This window comes from Delphinus delphis, chromosome 8 (genome assembly GCF_949987515.2).
Source record: "Delphinus delphis chromosome 8, mDelDel1.2, whole genome shotgun sequence".
NCBI classification, from domain to species: domain Eukaryota; kingdom Metazoa; phylum Chordata; class Mammalia; order Artiodactyla; family Delphinidae; genus Delphinus; species Delphinus delphis.
In genome coordinates this window covers 20834368-20849685 of record NC_082690.1, presented here as the reverse complement: position 1 = coordinate 20849685, position 15318 = coordinate 20834368, and the positions used below count along the sequence as shown (strand labels likewise).

At 47.4% G+C, this 15318-nt stretch overlaps 1 protein-coding gene across 12 annotated transcripts in view; it reads left to right on the top strand.

The window, feature by feature from the left end:
* Positions 1–15318, top strand: part of NCAM1 (neural cell adhesion molecule 1) — a 317743-nt gene that overhangs the window by 244870 nt on the left and 57555 nt on the right. For all 12 annotated transcript variants that reach the window (XM_060017948.1, XM_060017951.1, XM_060017947.1 and 9 more), the window contains exons 2-7: positions 8521–8595; positions 10268–10486; positions 11513–11656; positions 12028–12165; positions 13485–13602; positions 14029–14192. In XM_060017948.1, the coding sequence (XP_059873931.1) occupies positions 8521–8595; positions 10268–10486; positions 11513–11656; positions 12028–12165; positions 13485–13602; positions 14029–14192 (858 nt within the window). The remainder of the gene's footprint in view (positions 1–8520; positions 8596–10267; positions 10487–11512; positions 11657–12027; positions 12166–13484; positions 13603–14028; positions 14193–15318) is intronic.

Genomic DNA, 15318 nt, shown 5'->3' with positions numbered 1-15318 from the left:
AACAAAGACCCAACACAGAAAAAAATAAATAAATTTATTTAAAGAAAGATTATGAAAAGGAAGCAGGGAACCAGAGCTTCTGTTAAAAAGTGGGCTGGTGTTGGCAGCACCAGATATTTTAATGGGCTTCAGACAGGAAGGTAGACCACCAGCTGTTTGTCCAGCTTTTCTACCTGCACGTAATAGAGCCAGTCTCTCCAAGTGATGACTCTTGCTCTTTGGGGACAGAGGTGAGACCAGGGCAAACCAGGCAAGAGGAAACAGTTGGCAAAATAGCTACTGGGAACACACAAAGCAAATGAGACACAGAAGCAAGAAGAGGCCTCAAGTCAGCAGTCAGCACCTGGGCCCAACCTCGTGGTTCCTGAACTTTGCGGCAGGGACCCTAGTCTTCTGCTCCTGTGTTTCCCATCTGTGAAATGAAGGGGTTGGAGATTATATGTCAGGTCCCCCCAGCTCTAACCTTCTTTGTTACTAAATGTTAGCTCTAAAATGCTGGCTATGAATCAATCCAACAGAGTAGAAGACAGAAGTCAGGGTGTAACAAGTCCACATTTGCCGCCTCTTGGTACACACTCATGCTGTCAGCTGGGTGCTCCCCTGGGTGGAGGCTGTGGAACATTCCTGCCTTCACCCCTTGTGGACTATAGGAGACAGTACGAATGCCCACTCCGAAAGGATTTCACTCCTGGCCTGGAATCTGGCCCTTTTGAGGCTCTATGGGACTCCTTCTGACTTTATTGCTGCTTTGGGGAAAAAAAAAATTAAGTAAATTCTTCAATGCGTCTCCTTCCTTTATGATCCTCTATAAAAACAAGCAAACCAACCAGCTCCTTTCATCAGAGTTCGGCTGGCTTCTCTCCTGCGTCTGATCTGGGGGTGTGGTGTGGAATTTGTTTGGGTCGTGCTCGACTAATATCCCTTTGAGTCATTTCTTCTGACTCCCTGTTACAAGATGCTCTAGAGTGCTCCTAGTAGGAACTGTGTACTTTCTGGGGGCGGGGGTTAGCTGTGGGAGTGACAGCCTGGGGGATAGCGTGAATCTATCACATCTGAGCAGATCAAACCACCACGTAGATCTTCTTGTCTTATAACCAGAAGCAGGAGGACACTGTGTGACATTAGTCAAGTTTTCTAGCTTCTAAGTAGTTCATGGGGACAACAACCACGGTTTGAAACCACTGATTTAGTTCTATAAAACTAAGCCATCCGATCAGAACTAATGAAATGTTAATTTGACCCAGGGAACTCAGGAGGCCAAGAGAGCTGAAGCCGTTATCTGCCTTGGTTGTGTGTTCTGATGTGAAGCCAGCCCTGTGGAACAGGGCCAGAACCCAGTTATTCCTGATTCCCAGCAGCTCATATAATTTATTATGCTAAGAAATAGAGCCTCCTGCTTCTAGCAAGTTGGTTTCTGTTGGTTGGCTACTAGAATTTCATAGGATAGTTTATTTGGGGTAACAGGATATCAGATTAACCATCTAGGCCTCAGTTGTGTAGTGACGCTCAATACTTTTTCTTCCTTAGCATAATACTATAATATCAACTATGTTATCATATTGCATAGAAAGCTGAAGAATTCTGAAGCCGTATTCACCTTCTGCGTACCTCCCCCCATCACTCTGGAAGAGTCCTGAGATTTGAGGAGGTTAAAGAGAATTTTCACCAGGAATTGTCATTGCATCAGTTTTGTAATGAGACATTGTCCAGTTTTGATGGCTTTATTAAAATGATAGGCTTTGGAAACCTGCTTGGTATATGAACTAAGTGAGTTTGGTTTAGAAAAGTCTGTATCTTATCTACAGCTTCTCTGTATGGTTTGCCTTCATATAGAAGCTCTGGTTTCTCCATTCAAAAGGCATAAACCATGGACCCACCACCACCACCACCAAGAGCCCCCTTCCCTTCCCTCTCCAGTCTTGAGTTCTGCTCTTGCAAGTCTGCTGGTGCTGGTGTTGTCAACCAGGGAAGACCACAGCTTTCTTTTTTTTTTTTTTGTGGTACGCGGGCCTCTCACTGTTGTGGCCTCTCCCGTTGCGGAGCACAGGCTCTGGACGCGCAGGCTCAGCGGCCATGGCTCACGGGCCCAGCCGCTCCGCGGCATGTGGGATCCTCCCGGACCGGGGCACGAACCCATGTCCCCTGCATCGGCAGGCGGACTCTCAACCACTGCGCCACCAGGGAAGCCCGACCACAGCTTTCTTGAGGGCTTCCTTCACTCTCTAGGCTGGCTGATATACTGGGAGAAGCCAGGGGCCCAGGGTCCTGTGAGGACTACACACAGAGGGTTTCCCAAGGGTTTGGTCCTAACTTGTCTCAGTTGGCTTAGAAACCCTAGCTAGGTGATTTCTGGGTGTTTAGGTTTAAATGGGAATTACATAGGATTCCCAGCATGTACATAGATGGGGCCCTAGCTAGGCTGACCAAGAGACTGGCAGCCCTGAGTATGACTCTTAGATGATTTTGGTTGTTGCTATGAACTAGCTTTAGACAAGGAGGATGCTTCCAGTGGCAATCAGAATATGGTCTTCCATTATGATGCCATTATACAGAACCAGAAGCCAAAATCTCTAAGCATATATGTTATAGTTCCTTTAAACTGACATATAACTTTTGGGTTAATGTTTGAAAGTAAAACAGTCCACCTCGTTTTCTCCTACCCAGCTGCTGTCAACAGTAGCTCAAGCCAGAATTGTGAGACTCACATGTCAGGAATGGGTGAGACGCCTTTGTCATCCTTAATTGTTTATTCATTTTTCTCTCCCCAAATGAGAAAAGTTACCTATGTCCAGCTGCTTCTTGCAACAGTAGCAATCTGACAAGTTGAATTATTCTATTCATACACACACACACACACACACACACACACACTGTTATCTATGCTTTCAGTGGATGTTCCCATACATACACATAGATAAACACACACACACACACCTTAATAGATTTTGGACAATTGAATCCAGTAGTCTACAAGAGGTTCCTGCTATCTCATTCTCATTACAAGCATTATTGGGGATTTTGTTTGTTTGGGGGGGGGTGGTGTATGTGTGTGTGTGTGAGTTCAAAGTACTATCATGTATGTGCTATCATTTAAAAGACAACCAGCACAGCCTGACCTTGTGTTTGGAACTTTACATACATCACTTCTCTATATCATCTCAACATCCCTGCGAGATTGATTGAGTTGTTATGTCCATCTACAAATGTGGAATCACAGGTCCTGAAACTCTCCTGAGAACTCAGTTACTACGTATCTGAGCTGGAATTTGGACCCAGGCCTCTCTGACTCTAGATCCTGACTTCTTAACCGTGAGACAGTCCAACCACAAGACCTCAGTTTTATTATCATCCCCATTTTACAGATGAGAAAATTGAGGTGAAGTGACTTGGTTACAGTGCCTACATTATTGTTTATTTGACTTTGAATTCAGTCATCTTTTATACCAATAAAGTTCTGACAGGCAAGTTAAATATCTTCAAGTAATGTGGAGAGTGGAATCGGTCCACCTGACCAACACATGGATCATTCAGGAAGTTGACTTTATTTAACACCATAAAGGGAAACATAGCTTCTCTCAAAAATAGTAACCAAAATAATTTCCTTGGGAAGTGTTGTTGATAGAGGCTTATTAATAATAATAATACACAACAAGTATAAAATGCATATTATGTGCCAGAGACTGTTGTACATGTATTAATTCATTTAATCTTTCCAACAGCCCTATGATAAGGGTTCTGTTTTTCCCCGTTTTACAGATTAGGAAAAAGGCACCAAGAGGTTAAATAACTTGGCCAGGATTACACTTGGTTAGGAAGTGGTAGAGCTGAGGGCTGGCCCAGAGTCCATGGCCTTCCCCACGCCACAGGACTGCCATTTGAGTCTCAGTTTTACATTCATTGCGTTTCTTTGGTTTATCAATGAAGTTGCCCTTTATCTTCCCTCGAGTACTTTGCTAACAATGAGAGCAGACTGTCTAGGCAAGCGGGGGTGCCTCGGTTATCACACTTCTGGTTCCAACATCTGGATTTCCCACAGAACCGTCAAATGAAAGACACTTTAGTATACTTTGAAAAATAAAAAATAAGTCTCCATTAAGGTGGTTAAGTATAGTGATATTTAAGGCTCACTTCTAGAACAATAGCTGAGAAAATAAATGTAGAACTATACTTTGATGCCTTTTTCAAAAATCCTTAGCCATTATTAAATAGGTTTTGGAAAATCTCTTTATCTGATGCATAGTCATTGATCTGTTTCTGTCGTTCACCCATCTCTTAAATTGGTGACCAGAACATGGTCCTCAGGTGTACCTACCTTGGCCCTGGGCCTGCTGCATCTCTGCAGTCTGCCTTCCTCAGGAACCAGTGTCTTTATAACCATTTAACAAGAAAGGACTGTCAACTAGCTATGGGAGAGACCTGGGCTCAATTTCTGCTTTCAGCTCCTACTTCCTCAAGCACATGAGAATCTGAAAAGAACAGTAAAATTAAACTGCTGCAAGAAGTTCCTGACTCAGATGAAATCTGTGAGTTCCTTTTTGAAATGAGAATAATTTTTTTCTGTTGCTCTGCTTTGGTAAGATCCCACCTCTTCTGATAAGTGCCTTAGCACCTTTAGAACTGAAATTTTAATTCCTTTTTCTCAGCAACTAAGACTTACAGCTTACTTCTGCTAGGGAGTTGGGAATCACAAAACTTCTACCTCAACCTGAAGCTGTTTGCTAAACAAGTTGGCATATCTTTCAGAACAAGGCATTACTTTTTAAAAAATACATTTAAGTAGAAAACACATTTTGAAACATATACATCTCTCATGGGGTTATTTTACTTTATAAATGAGACATGGAGAAGGGACTCATTCCATTCTCAAGAGAAGCTTCTTCTGTCTGTTCACAAGGGATAGAACAGTGTGGGAGAAATGGCTGGGGCTTTGGATGCATTTGACCTGGCTTTGAATCTTGACCCCACTATTACCATTACTTAGGGCTCTGAGCCTCCACTTCCCCATCTGTAAAATGGGAATTATAATGCTATGGTTATCTGTGAACAGAGAGGCCAGTTATAATTAACTAGAGTAGAAATGATGGCAGCAACTTGATAATAAGATGTTTGTACACTCTGCTTTTTCTAGCCCATAATTTAGAAAGAGAGCAAATGGTAACTAATAGGTAATAACAATAACGAGCCCATTAGGAGGCCAAGGAAAGATTAGTGGTAGTTATGGAATGCAGGAGGAAGAGCTGGAGCCTTAAAATTAGATGACTTTTAATCTTGACTTTACTACTTATTAGCTGAGTCGCCCTGGGCAAGTTATTACATTTCCCTGAGTTTTGATTCCCTCTTTTGTAGAATGGGGACTAGAGTATCGGCCTTTTTATACCCCAGAATTGTCGTGAGCCTCAGGTGAAGGAACAAAGTGTGCTTTGTAAACCAGAAAGTGTGACCTGGCTGCCAGAGGCCTTGGGGATGAGTCCTTATGGGAGGACACTGAAAGCCCGCCCTTGGGTCCCAGCCAGGTCCAACTACCTGTGTTTATAAGCGTGTGTTTTGGATGCATCTAAGATGACACACCATGTTTCTGCAGAGAATGTTTCTGCAAAGCAAGAAATGAGATACTTTTTCTGGGAGGAGTGTTTTCATAGTTGCTCTAAAGGGTCCGAGGTAGGCCTGGTGAGGAAATTTCAGTTATATTTGCGCCTGGAGAAAGGTGAGAGTCGAGGCAGGAATTTTTATTGGGAGCAGTGAGAGGACTAATACAGTAATAAAGGAAAAGGCCACAAGAAGTGAAGGGAAAGAGTTTGGGGTTTAGAGCAGGATTTCCACTTACCGTTATTAAACCTAATAATTCAAGGTTTTGCATTTGGGGAAGAATAATCAGCCATTGTGCTTCGGTGGAAAACATCCAAGCGTTGACTTTTCAGAGAGTCTGGGGCTCCTCTGACCTGGCTTTGACTGGCGTCTAGAAGGAGAAATCACTATCTTTTCCATGTGTGCAAAAGGTCAGGCGTCTAAATGGATATCTCTTCTTTAAAAAATCTCTGTGATGATAAATGTGTGCATGGGATCTGGTGAAGCCGGGACTTCCTTTGTAATTCTCATTTCTCACTTCTCTCCTTGGCCCAAAGATAGATACTGGCCACATTTGAGTATGGAAACTTTTCAGCCTTGCCGTGTTCTCCTCCCTCTTGAGAGTCATGTTCTGTTTGAAAAGAGCTGAAAAAAAATGAAGGCTGTTTTTTCACTTGGGATAAGAAAATCCTTCTCAAAGCAGTAAGGGCTCTGTGAGAGTAACAGGATCCATATGCTGAAGCTGGCTGCTAATACACAGCATATGGGCCAGTGAACTTTCCAGGCAGAAGTATGCCTGTAATTCTCTAAAGAATGCCCCAGTAAACTCCAGAAAGGACCATTACTTAGGTGACAGATGGCATCGGCGCAGCTTCTGGGCTTCACAGGGCTGTTGTTGCATGCAACGTGAGCCACAGGCAGGGGTCACAAAGGTCCTGGTTGGCCTTAAGATGGATGGCCCTGGCCTGTAGCCCTCTCTATAAGGCCCCGCACTCCCCCAAATACTGCGGGCTTGCTCTGTTCTCTTAGGGGACGTGCATCTGAAGGTAGTGCCTCAGCTTGGCAGGATTATCTGTTAAACTGAGTGGAAACATTGTATCCCCTACTCGTAGAGACAGCCTTACGTAATGGAAAGAACACGTACCTGGGAACCAGGTGGCCTGGGCTCTGGGGCCACCCTGGTCCTCACTAGATGTGACCTTAGGGAAGTCACTTTACCTCTCTTTTCTGACCTGGAAAATCAGGAGGCGGGACATAGTGATGGTTCGGACCCCTTCGGCTCCCTCAGGTTAGAACTCAGTGACCCTGATTCCATCCAGAAGAGAGTGATGGGAGAAACCTGCCACCGCCGGGCACTCCTGCCCCCCGGGTGCCGTGGCCCCGGCATCGTATTCCACTGCAGCTCTGTGCACTATGGGTGAAATTCAGGAAAGGTAGGGGAAGACATTTCACGGTTCTCAGGAAGAATTCCATTCTCGGGCCCCAATGAGTCATCAGCAGCAAACTGACTGAGGGAGAGACAGGCTGCCCTTCAGTTACTATACTATTTCTTTTGAACCAGCATTTGGAAGTTTCTGGACTCCCACTTCGTATTCTCACAGTGGATCCCTCAGGATCCTCTCCCAGCCTGTTCCTGATTCCTCACCATTACCCTGACTCCTCCCCTGTTCCGATCCTGTCCCACCGAACCATCCCTTTCTCTGCAGCCTCTGCTGGGTTTTTCCATGGGCTGCTTTGTCTGTAGGACAGTTAGGAAGGCTGCGCCCCTGAGAGCTGAGTTGCCCCCATGCTCCCCCTTCCCCGCCCAAGCAGGCCCTTTGATCTCTCTGTTCCACTGAGCACAACCATGGTTGCTTCTTCATCAAATGAGCGCAGACTGAGACCCACAGCAGCTCTGCAAGGCTATCACCATGGCAACGAGCATTCCCTCAGTTCTACTGTGAAGAGAAAATGGCTGTTAGAAGGAATGGCTAGCTGAGTCTCTATTACTCGGTCTATTTTGTTCAGGCCCCTCCTTTGTACCGCCTTTGAGAAGCTACACGCATTGAACCAAACGTCCCTTAGCTTTTAGCCTGCAGATTTACTTCACCTAAGAGGAGGAAAGGCAGAAGGAAGTTGAATCCCAATGAATGACAGCATTTTTCCTACCCTAAAAGTATATTTACATGAAGAACAGTTATCTGCTCTAAGCAGATCAACGAGGAACTCCATGAATACAGGAATCTGTGAGATCTGGTGCAATGTATTTTGTCTTATGGGTGGAGTGGAGCGTATAGATATTCCAATATTGCAATGCAGTGGCCAAGAGATTCAGGGGACCGTAGGGCACAGACTCCAGCATTTCAGAAGAGTTGACTGACGACTTGGGGTGACGATGTTTGATTGCTCTCTCCTCTTATGCAAAGAGGTGTATTGGTCCTATAGTCGTGAGGTAAGGTGAGCGTTTGTTTGGCATCCCCTGCTTCAAAATCAGCTTGGATCTTCACCTTGAATCCTTCCCCGTCGTGGTTAAGCTCCGTGGCGTGGGGAGGTGGCAGGAAACCCTGTGCAGGGCTGTGGAGCGGCAGGCTTCCCTCTTAACACAGCTGTGGGGATGCTGCAGGTTGATGGAAATGGCTGGGCTGCTGTTGCCGTGAATCCCAGACGTGCTGCTCTTTGGAGCAGGACTCTGAGCCTTCTCAAAGGGTCAGAAACCTTTAGCGCAGAGGTCACCCCCAGATCTTCCAAGGGACCCTGCACTGTCTGATAGAGGATATTCCCATTCCACAGGGAATGGCCTGGACCCTGTCCACTCCTGGCCTCGGCATGAGGAACTCTGGTAACAAGTTCTCAAAACCCAGACAACCTCTCTTCACTCTTTCTTGATGTGAGCAGGGAGACTGTTTTTGAATCAGAGCTCTGGTTTCTGTCTCAGAAATCCAAACGCGTGTCTAAAGTGGACATTGTCTTTTCCAGTTTCTCTGCAGGTGGATATTGTCCCCAGCCAAGGGGAAATCAGCGTCGGAGAGTCCAAATTCTTCCTATGCCAAGGCAAGTGCCCGTGTCACACCGCATTTCAGGAAACCCACCGCTCAGAGCAGAGCCAGCGGCTATGTCTACCCAGCTGATCGCAGTACGCCTGGAATCTTGGGTCACCCTGTGGCAGGCTCTCAGGGTGACCAGAGAGCCAGGGAAGTGTTCCTTCCTTCCCTTACCAAGGCTGCCCCAGGACAGAGAAATGTGCTGTGTGGACTTCTGCTTCGTGATGGAGGAGGTCTAGGGATTTTCTTAGGGAAGTCAGCACAGCCCCCAGACCCCCTGCGCTGTGTACGTCCAGAGTCCCATGAATGACACTGGAGAGCAGGGCTGGTGCAGAAAGAATGCTTCCGTGGGTCAGTGTACGGATTATTACAATCCCTCAGAGCAGGAAAATCCAAGAAGGCCTAAAGAGTGCCTGAAAGAAAACTGAGTACCAGTACCTCTCTTTGCTGTGAGGACAGGTGCCCTGGGTCTCCCAGCTCGCTAGTGAATTCCAATATTCTGTCCCATTGCCCCAACCAGAGCTTAGAATTTGTTGGACCTGGTGTCCTTGTCTTTTGTTTAGAAAATATGCCTCCCTTTCCACAGCTCAGCTAATTATCAGTAAATGTCCTGTGGAGGAAAGGCTTCCTATGAGGCTTTGGAGTCTCTGTATGTGACATGCCTGGGATTTGGAACATGAAAGGACCAGGAAAGAGCTGAGCTAGGTGTAAACTGGCATTGAGCAAGTCGCTTTCGGCGGGGAGGGGCCTTGAAATGCTGTCATGATTGGTGCCAGATGAGGCGACTGGTGGCCGCTGGATGTGTTCCTTCCAGCTTTGCCTTCATTACAGCAATTGAAATGATCTGGACGTGCGGCCGTGGAGCCCAGAGCGCATCTTGCAAATAGCGATATTTATTGAAAACATGATGGGCCCTGAAAGGAAGGCTGCTTCATTTCCACACTAAGCATCTTTGCAGGGCGGGGGGTGTGGGCTGGGGAAGGGTGCTGTGCGGAGAGGCAGGACAAAGCCATGTCTGGGGATCCCAGAGCCCTTGTTCCAGCTCAGCGTCTGGACAGCTCAGCAGCTGTATCCCAAGGTGCCTGGGGAAAGGACGCAGAGGCGATGCTGGCTACCTTCTTTGCAGCATTTAGGCAGATGCATTTGCCTCTCTGAGACGGGAGTGCTGAAATGACAGTCATGCCAGTTTGTGCAGACAGATGCTGGAATGAAAGTGGTTGGAGTCTACACTCCAAAACTAGCCAGCGTCTCATCTTGCACTTAAGAGACCGTAATCTAAGCCCTGGAAAATAAGCTGATGAGTTGGCTCAGACCAGCTAGCCTTGAGCTCAGATCCCAGCTATACAACTCCCTTTGCCCCCCATTCTGTGAGGTTATAAGCTCCAAGCTTAGTGCCTGGCACACAGTGGGTCCCCAATAAATATCTCTTCTCTTCCCTCACTAGGGATGGGACCACTATGAGAAATACCAGCACCAGTGTTTGTTGAGTTCTTTCCAAATACTGTTACAGACATAACAATCAAACGCAGAAACCACCAACATCAACGGCCATTCCCGCCCCCCCTTGTCATCAAGCCTGATGAGCTCTTGCTTAGTAGCTCTTACTGAGTACCCACTGTCACCCTGGAGAGGTCGTTGTCTTTTCAGCATCAGCGTTTTGAAAATAATCTCTTCCTCTTTAGTGGCAGGAGATGCCAAAGACAAAGACGTCTCCTGGTTCTCCCCCAACGGAGAAAAGCTCACCCCGAACCAGCAGCGGATCTCGGTGGTGTGGAACGATGACTCTTCTTCCACCCTCACCATCTACAATGCCAACATCGATGATGCCGGCATTTACAAGTGCGTGGTCACTGCAGAGGATGGTACCGAGTCAGAGGCCACGGTCAATGTGAAGATCTTCCGTAAGATCCTCCCCCTTCTCCTTCTTCTGTGTTCCCTGTTCCCTCCTTTGTCTGGGAAGGCACATGGGTAGCAAAGAGAGTGGAATGGAGTAGAGGACCCACTGAGGGCTTGACAGGGCCCCTTTCCTCCTTTTCCCTAAGTCTTTTCTGCATCAAGCTAAGAGCTGCAGTACGTTTTTAAATGATCCTCGGCCAGCTCCGAACTCACAACTGTGTTCATGCTGGTCACAGCTACCTCCCACTGGCCTCCATTCTCTAAACTGAAATTACACCATTCCCAGAGGACTAGGGTGGGTTCCCCTCTCCCTTCCCCAAGGGCTGACTGACTGTTGTACACTTCAGCTTATCCCCTCTTATTTCACTTTTTCCTGCTGGTAATGGAGTGCAAAGGCTCGGTGGGGTGTGTGGGGTTATTATCTGAACACTCTGTGCCACTCAGAGCGGGTAGTTCCCACTGGCACCTCATTACCTTGTTATCATGCATCTGTCCTGTTGGCCAGGGTAATGATGGGTGACAGCCAATGGAACAGTACTGATTGTCACAGTATTTATTGCCATAAGCCTGCTTTTCTTCTGTTTTGTTCTTCAAAATTCTTTCTGCTGTAGACAGGCTGGGGATGGGATGCCAGACAGAGTGGGAGACCGAGGAAGGACTGGTGGCCCCTCCTATTAGTTGTAGAATAAATGTCCTACCAGTTCATTTTACCTGTGCACTGTGTTTCATTGGCTCCATCGCACATGGCGAAGACCCTTGGTAAAGACAATCCTTCCCCTCTGTAGACCCTTTTCTGCACAACATGTGATAAATTTAGCACTTTGAATAGACACTATTTGCCGAACACGGGTGAGATATTCCCCTTCTTGTGCCAGATGCTCTGCCTGCATCTTTGGCCAAGTGATGGGTCGGACCCCCTTTGGTACCACTGTATATATGGACTCGAATCCAAGCAGTATGGTGCCAGTGAAAAGGGATCTTTGTGGGAGAACCAGCCGTTTTCCCTCACTCTCCTCTTGTTCCTTTTCCAGAGAAGCTCATGTTCAAGAACGCGCCAACCCCGCAGGAGTTCAGGGAGGGGGAAGATGCCGTGATTGTGTGCGATGTGGTCAGCTCCCTCCCCCCAACCATCATCTGGAAACACAAAGGCCGAGATGTCATCCTGAAAAAAGATGGTGAGACCTGGCAGCTGCCCTCTCCCCTGGGCCACTGAACCAGCTTCTGAGGCGTTCTAGCCCAAACTCAGATTCCAGTGTCCCCAAACCCCATGTCGTTTCCAGATCAAAGGTTGCATGTCTATAGCTTGTATGTTCAAGCGCTTGACTTTCTCTCCAAGGAAAAAGACAGATTTCCAATAGACTTTTGCCCTTGGCTCTATGTTGGAGCCAGGGCCACATTTTCTTATTGCAGCTTAGAGCCTCTCCCCACTCCCAGGTCCCGCCCCCCCATAAGCCTGAAAGCAGGCAGAAGGAAAGGCTCAGCCACCTGCCTGTAGGTACAGTCCTCTGACTGATCCTTGGATGAACCTGCGCCTTGTCTCTTCTAGTCCGATTCATAGTCCTGACCAACAACTACCTCCAGATCCGGGGCATCAAGAAAACCGATGAGGGCACCTACCGCTGTGAAGGCAGGATCCTGGCACGCGGGGAGATCAACTTCAAGGACATTCAGGTCATTGTGAATGGTGAGGAGATCTGTTCTGCTTTCTCCACGGGTACAACCTTGGCTCATCCGTGGCAACTGGGTCCACCCCTTCCCACAGCCCACCCCTAACCTCTGCCTTGTCTTGTTTGTTTGTTTGTTTGTTTGTTTCTAAACACACTTGTCTTTGGGTCTCCCTCAACTGTGGGGACTTTTAGTGCGGTTCTGGAATGTCCTTCATTATCTTATAACACTAGAAACTTGCCCCATGCTTACTAGTAAATTCTTATTCATCCTTCACTGTCCTTGAGGTTACTGTAACTGTTAAGTTAGTCCCCTGGTTCAGTCTTCAAAGAAAATATTATAATCAATTCAGGCCTCAGAACAGTCAGAATCCTAGTCCGTGGGTTTATTAATCTTAATTTGCAGTGTCAAACAAACACACCCATGGAATCGATCTGACATTTACAAGATGTTTACAGGAAATGTCAGTACTAAGAAAATAAGTAAATCATGGTTAAATTGCTTTGGATATGGATATATATTTTTTGCCAAACTCTCCCCCTCTCGTTCCTTTGGTAAAAAATCTTTTGTGCACAGGGTTGTTTGTGACAGTCCCAGAGAAATGTCGCTCTTTGGTGAGCTGGTGCATTTCAAATTGGTATTAACCATTTAATCACTAGAAGCAGCAGTTTTTAATTTTTTCCAACATCAAGAGCACCCCCCCCTTTTTTTTTTTTTTTTTTTTGCGGTACGCAGGCCTCTCACTGCTGCGGCCTCTCCTGTTGCAGAGCACAGGCTCCGGACATGCAGGCTTAGCGGCCATGGCTCACGGGCCCAGCCGCTCCGTGGCATGTGGGATCTTCCCGGACCGGGGCACGAACCCGTGTCCCCTGCATCGGCAGGCGGACTCTCAACCACTGTGCCACCAGGGAAGCCCAAGAGCCCCCTTTTGAAAGTCAAGTTCCATCAATCATGGTAGTTGTAAGATTGGTATGCATTGATTAAGAAAATATATAATGATGAATAGCCACTGTAAATAGAATACCATTGTAAAATGAACGAAACATACTAATATAGCTTCTAAATCTGTATTATTGAAAAGCAATATTATATATTGTTATATGTATAACAATACTATGTATTGTTGAAAAGTACTAATGTGCATTTGTGGATGAATTATTGATCCAGTTTACAGTAATTATTTAGTGCACACCTGAACTTAGATCCCTTACAGTAACTGTGCAGCTGCCCAGGACTCTTGACCATCTGACCTGGGGTCTCCCGGAAGTGCCTCTTCTCCAGGCCAGCGGGTCCTTCCAAGTTTTCCCCGCCACCCCTGACAGTCCTTCTTTCCTTCAGTGCCGCCCACCGTCCAGGCCAGACAGAGCATAGTGAACGCCACCGCCAACCTCGGCCAGTCCGTCACCCTGGTGTGCGATGCCGAAGGCTTCCCAGAACCCACCATGAGCTGGACAAAGTAAGAAACTGGCTCGTGCTTTTTATCGCCGACTAGTGGAGAAGGAGACCTTGCAGGGCCTGTCCTGCGTTGGCGTTCCGAGGGAACAGGGGTGGGCGGCTGGGGAGCGTCAGCTCTGGGTGCAGAATGGATTCTTTTCTGTCAGGTCCTCTTGCCTTGTGTGTGCATTGGATTCCTTCATTTTCAGTTTGTGGGGCAGAACCAGAGGTTCTCTTTGGAATTTCGGGGGGCGCAATTTGCAGCCCTTGGGCGGAACTGGAGGTTTGGGTAGAGGAATCACGAGGAAGTACAATTTGGTGTCTTAACGTTCTGTGAAGATTCCGTCTTTCGCGTGGGCTCGGTCCGCGTTTTATGGAAACCAATTAAAAATTAACCTCTTAGCTCTGTAGTCAAAATCACGGTCGTTTACATTTCTGTGCCCTGCAGGGACGGGGAGCAGATAGAGAATGAGGAGGAGAAGTACCTCTTCAGCGACGACAGCTCTGAGCTGACCATCAGGAAGGTGGACAAGAACGACGAGGCCGAGTACGTCTGCATCGCCGAGAACAAGGCCGGCGAGCAGGATGCGTCCATCCACCTCAAGGTCTTCGGTAAGGACAGGGAGGTCAAGGTCACCCCTCTGCCACAGCTCCGCTTACCCCACACAGTCCATCAGCAAGACCCTGTCCACTCTGCCTGGGAACCTACCCCACTTCTTGCCAGCTTCACCACCTCGGCCCTAGTCCAAGCCATGCATCGGTCCCCTTCAGCGCCTCCCAATCACAGTAGCTAGAATAACCTTAAGCGCCACCGCTCTGTTTCAGGTCCTCCAGTGGCTTCCTATTGCAACCAGAATAAAATCCAGACGCCCTGCCGTCAACAGAGGCCAGATCTCTGCTGTGCTCTACATGTAAAGCTCTCCAAGCCCGGAAGCCCTCTTCTTCTCCCTCAGACACACTAAGCTTGTTCTCTGTCTCAGGGCTGTTACACTAGATGCTTCTTCTGCTTGGAATATCATTGCCCCAGATCCCCTGTGAGCCGCCCTCGTGTCATCCCTAATCCAGATGTCAGTGCGTCACTCAGATCAGCTTCTCAGTGACTCCTTCCCTCCCTGCTCTGGCCAGTGCATCTCCCTTATCTTCACCCCACCCATCTCTTCTCCAGTGCCCTTCTTGGTACCTAAACTCATCTCATTTACATACTGGTTTGGGGAGTTATTTCTCCTGCCTCCACTCTTACACATCACTTTATCTCTGGCATTCCAAACAGCGCCAGACTCCTGAATAGGCCCTTGCTAAATATAAGTGACCAAGTGGCTGCCTCTGTCTCCATTTCTTCTTTCCCTGGCCTGTGTGAAGCAGGGTCATAAAGTCATGAAAAGAACCTCCATAGCTCTACTCACTTCGTCTCTATAAACTCAGTTAACTTCCGTTCATTTAGAGTTGAAATGCACTTTGACCTGACTTTGCAAACAAATTTGTGGCAGAGAGATGTTTAACCTAGTGGCTCTCAGCTCTGTCTGCCCGTCTTTTTTAAAAACACAGATAAGCGAGTCCACCGTACGTGGTGCTGCCGGAGTACAGACACCGCAGGGGCAGCCCTGGCGCATGCAGCTCCCTGGTGGTTCCAGCACCTGCGCTTTGGGAACCTGCCTGGGACCCACTTGTTTAGCCTGATAAGGAGAACTCATTGATGTTTGTAAACACAGACCTTTGAAAACCAAGCGTTTATGTGCAA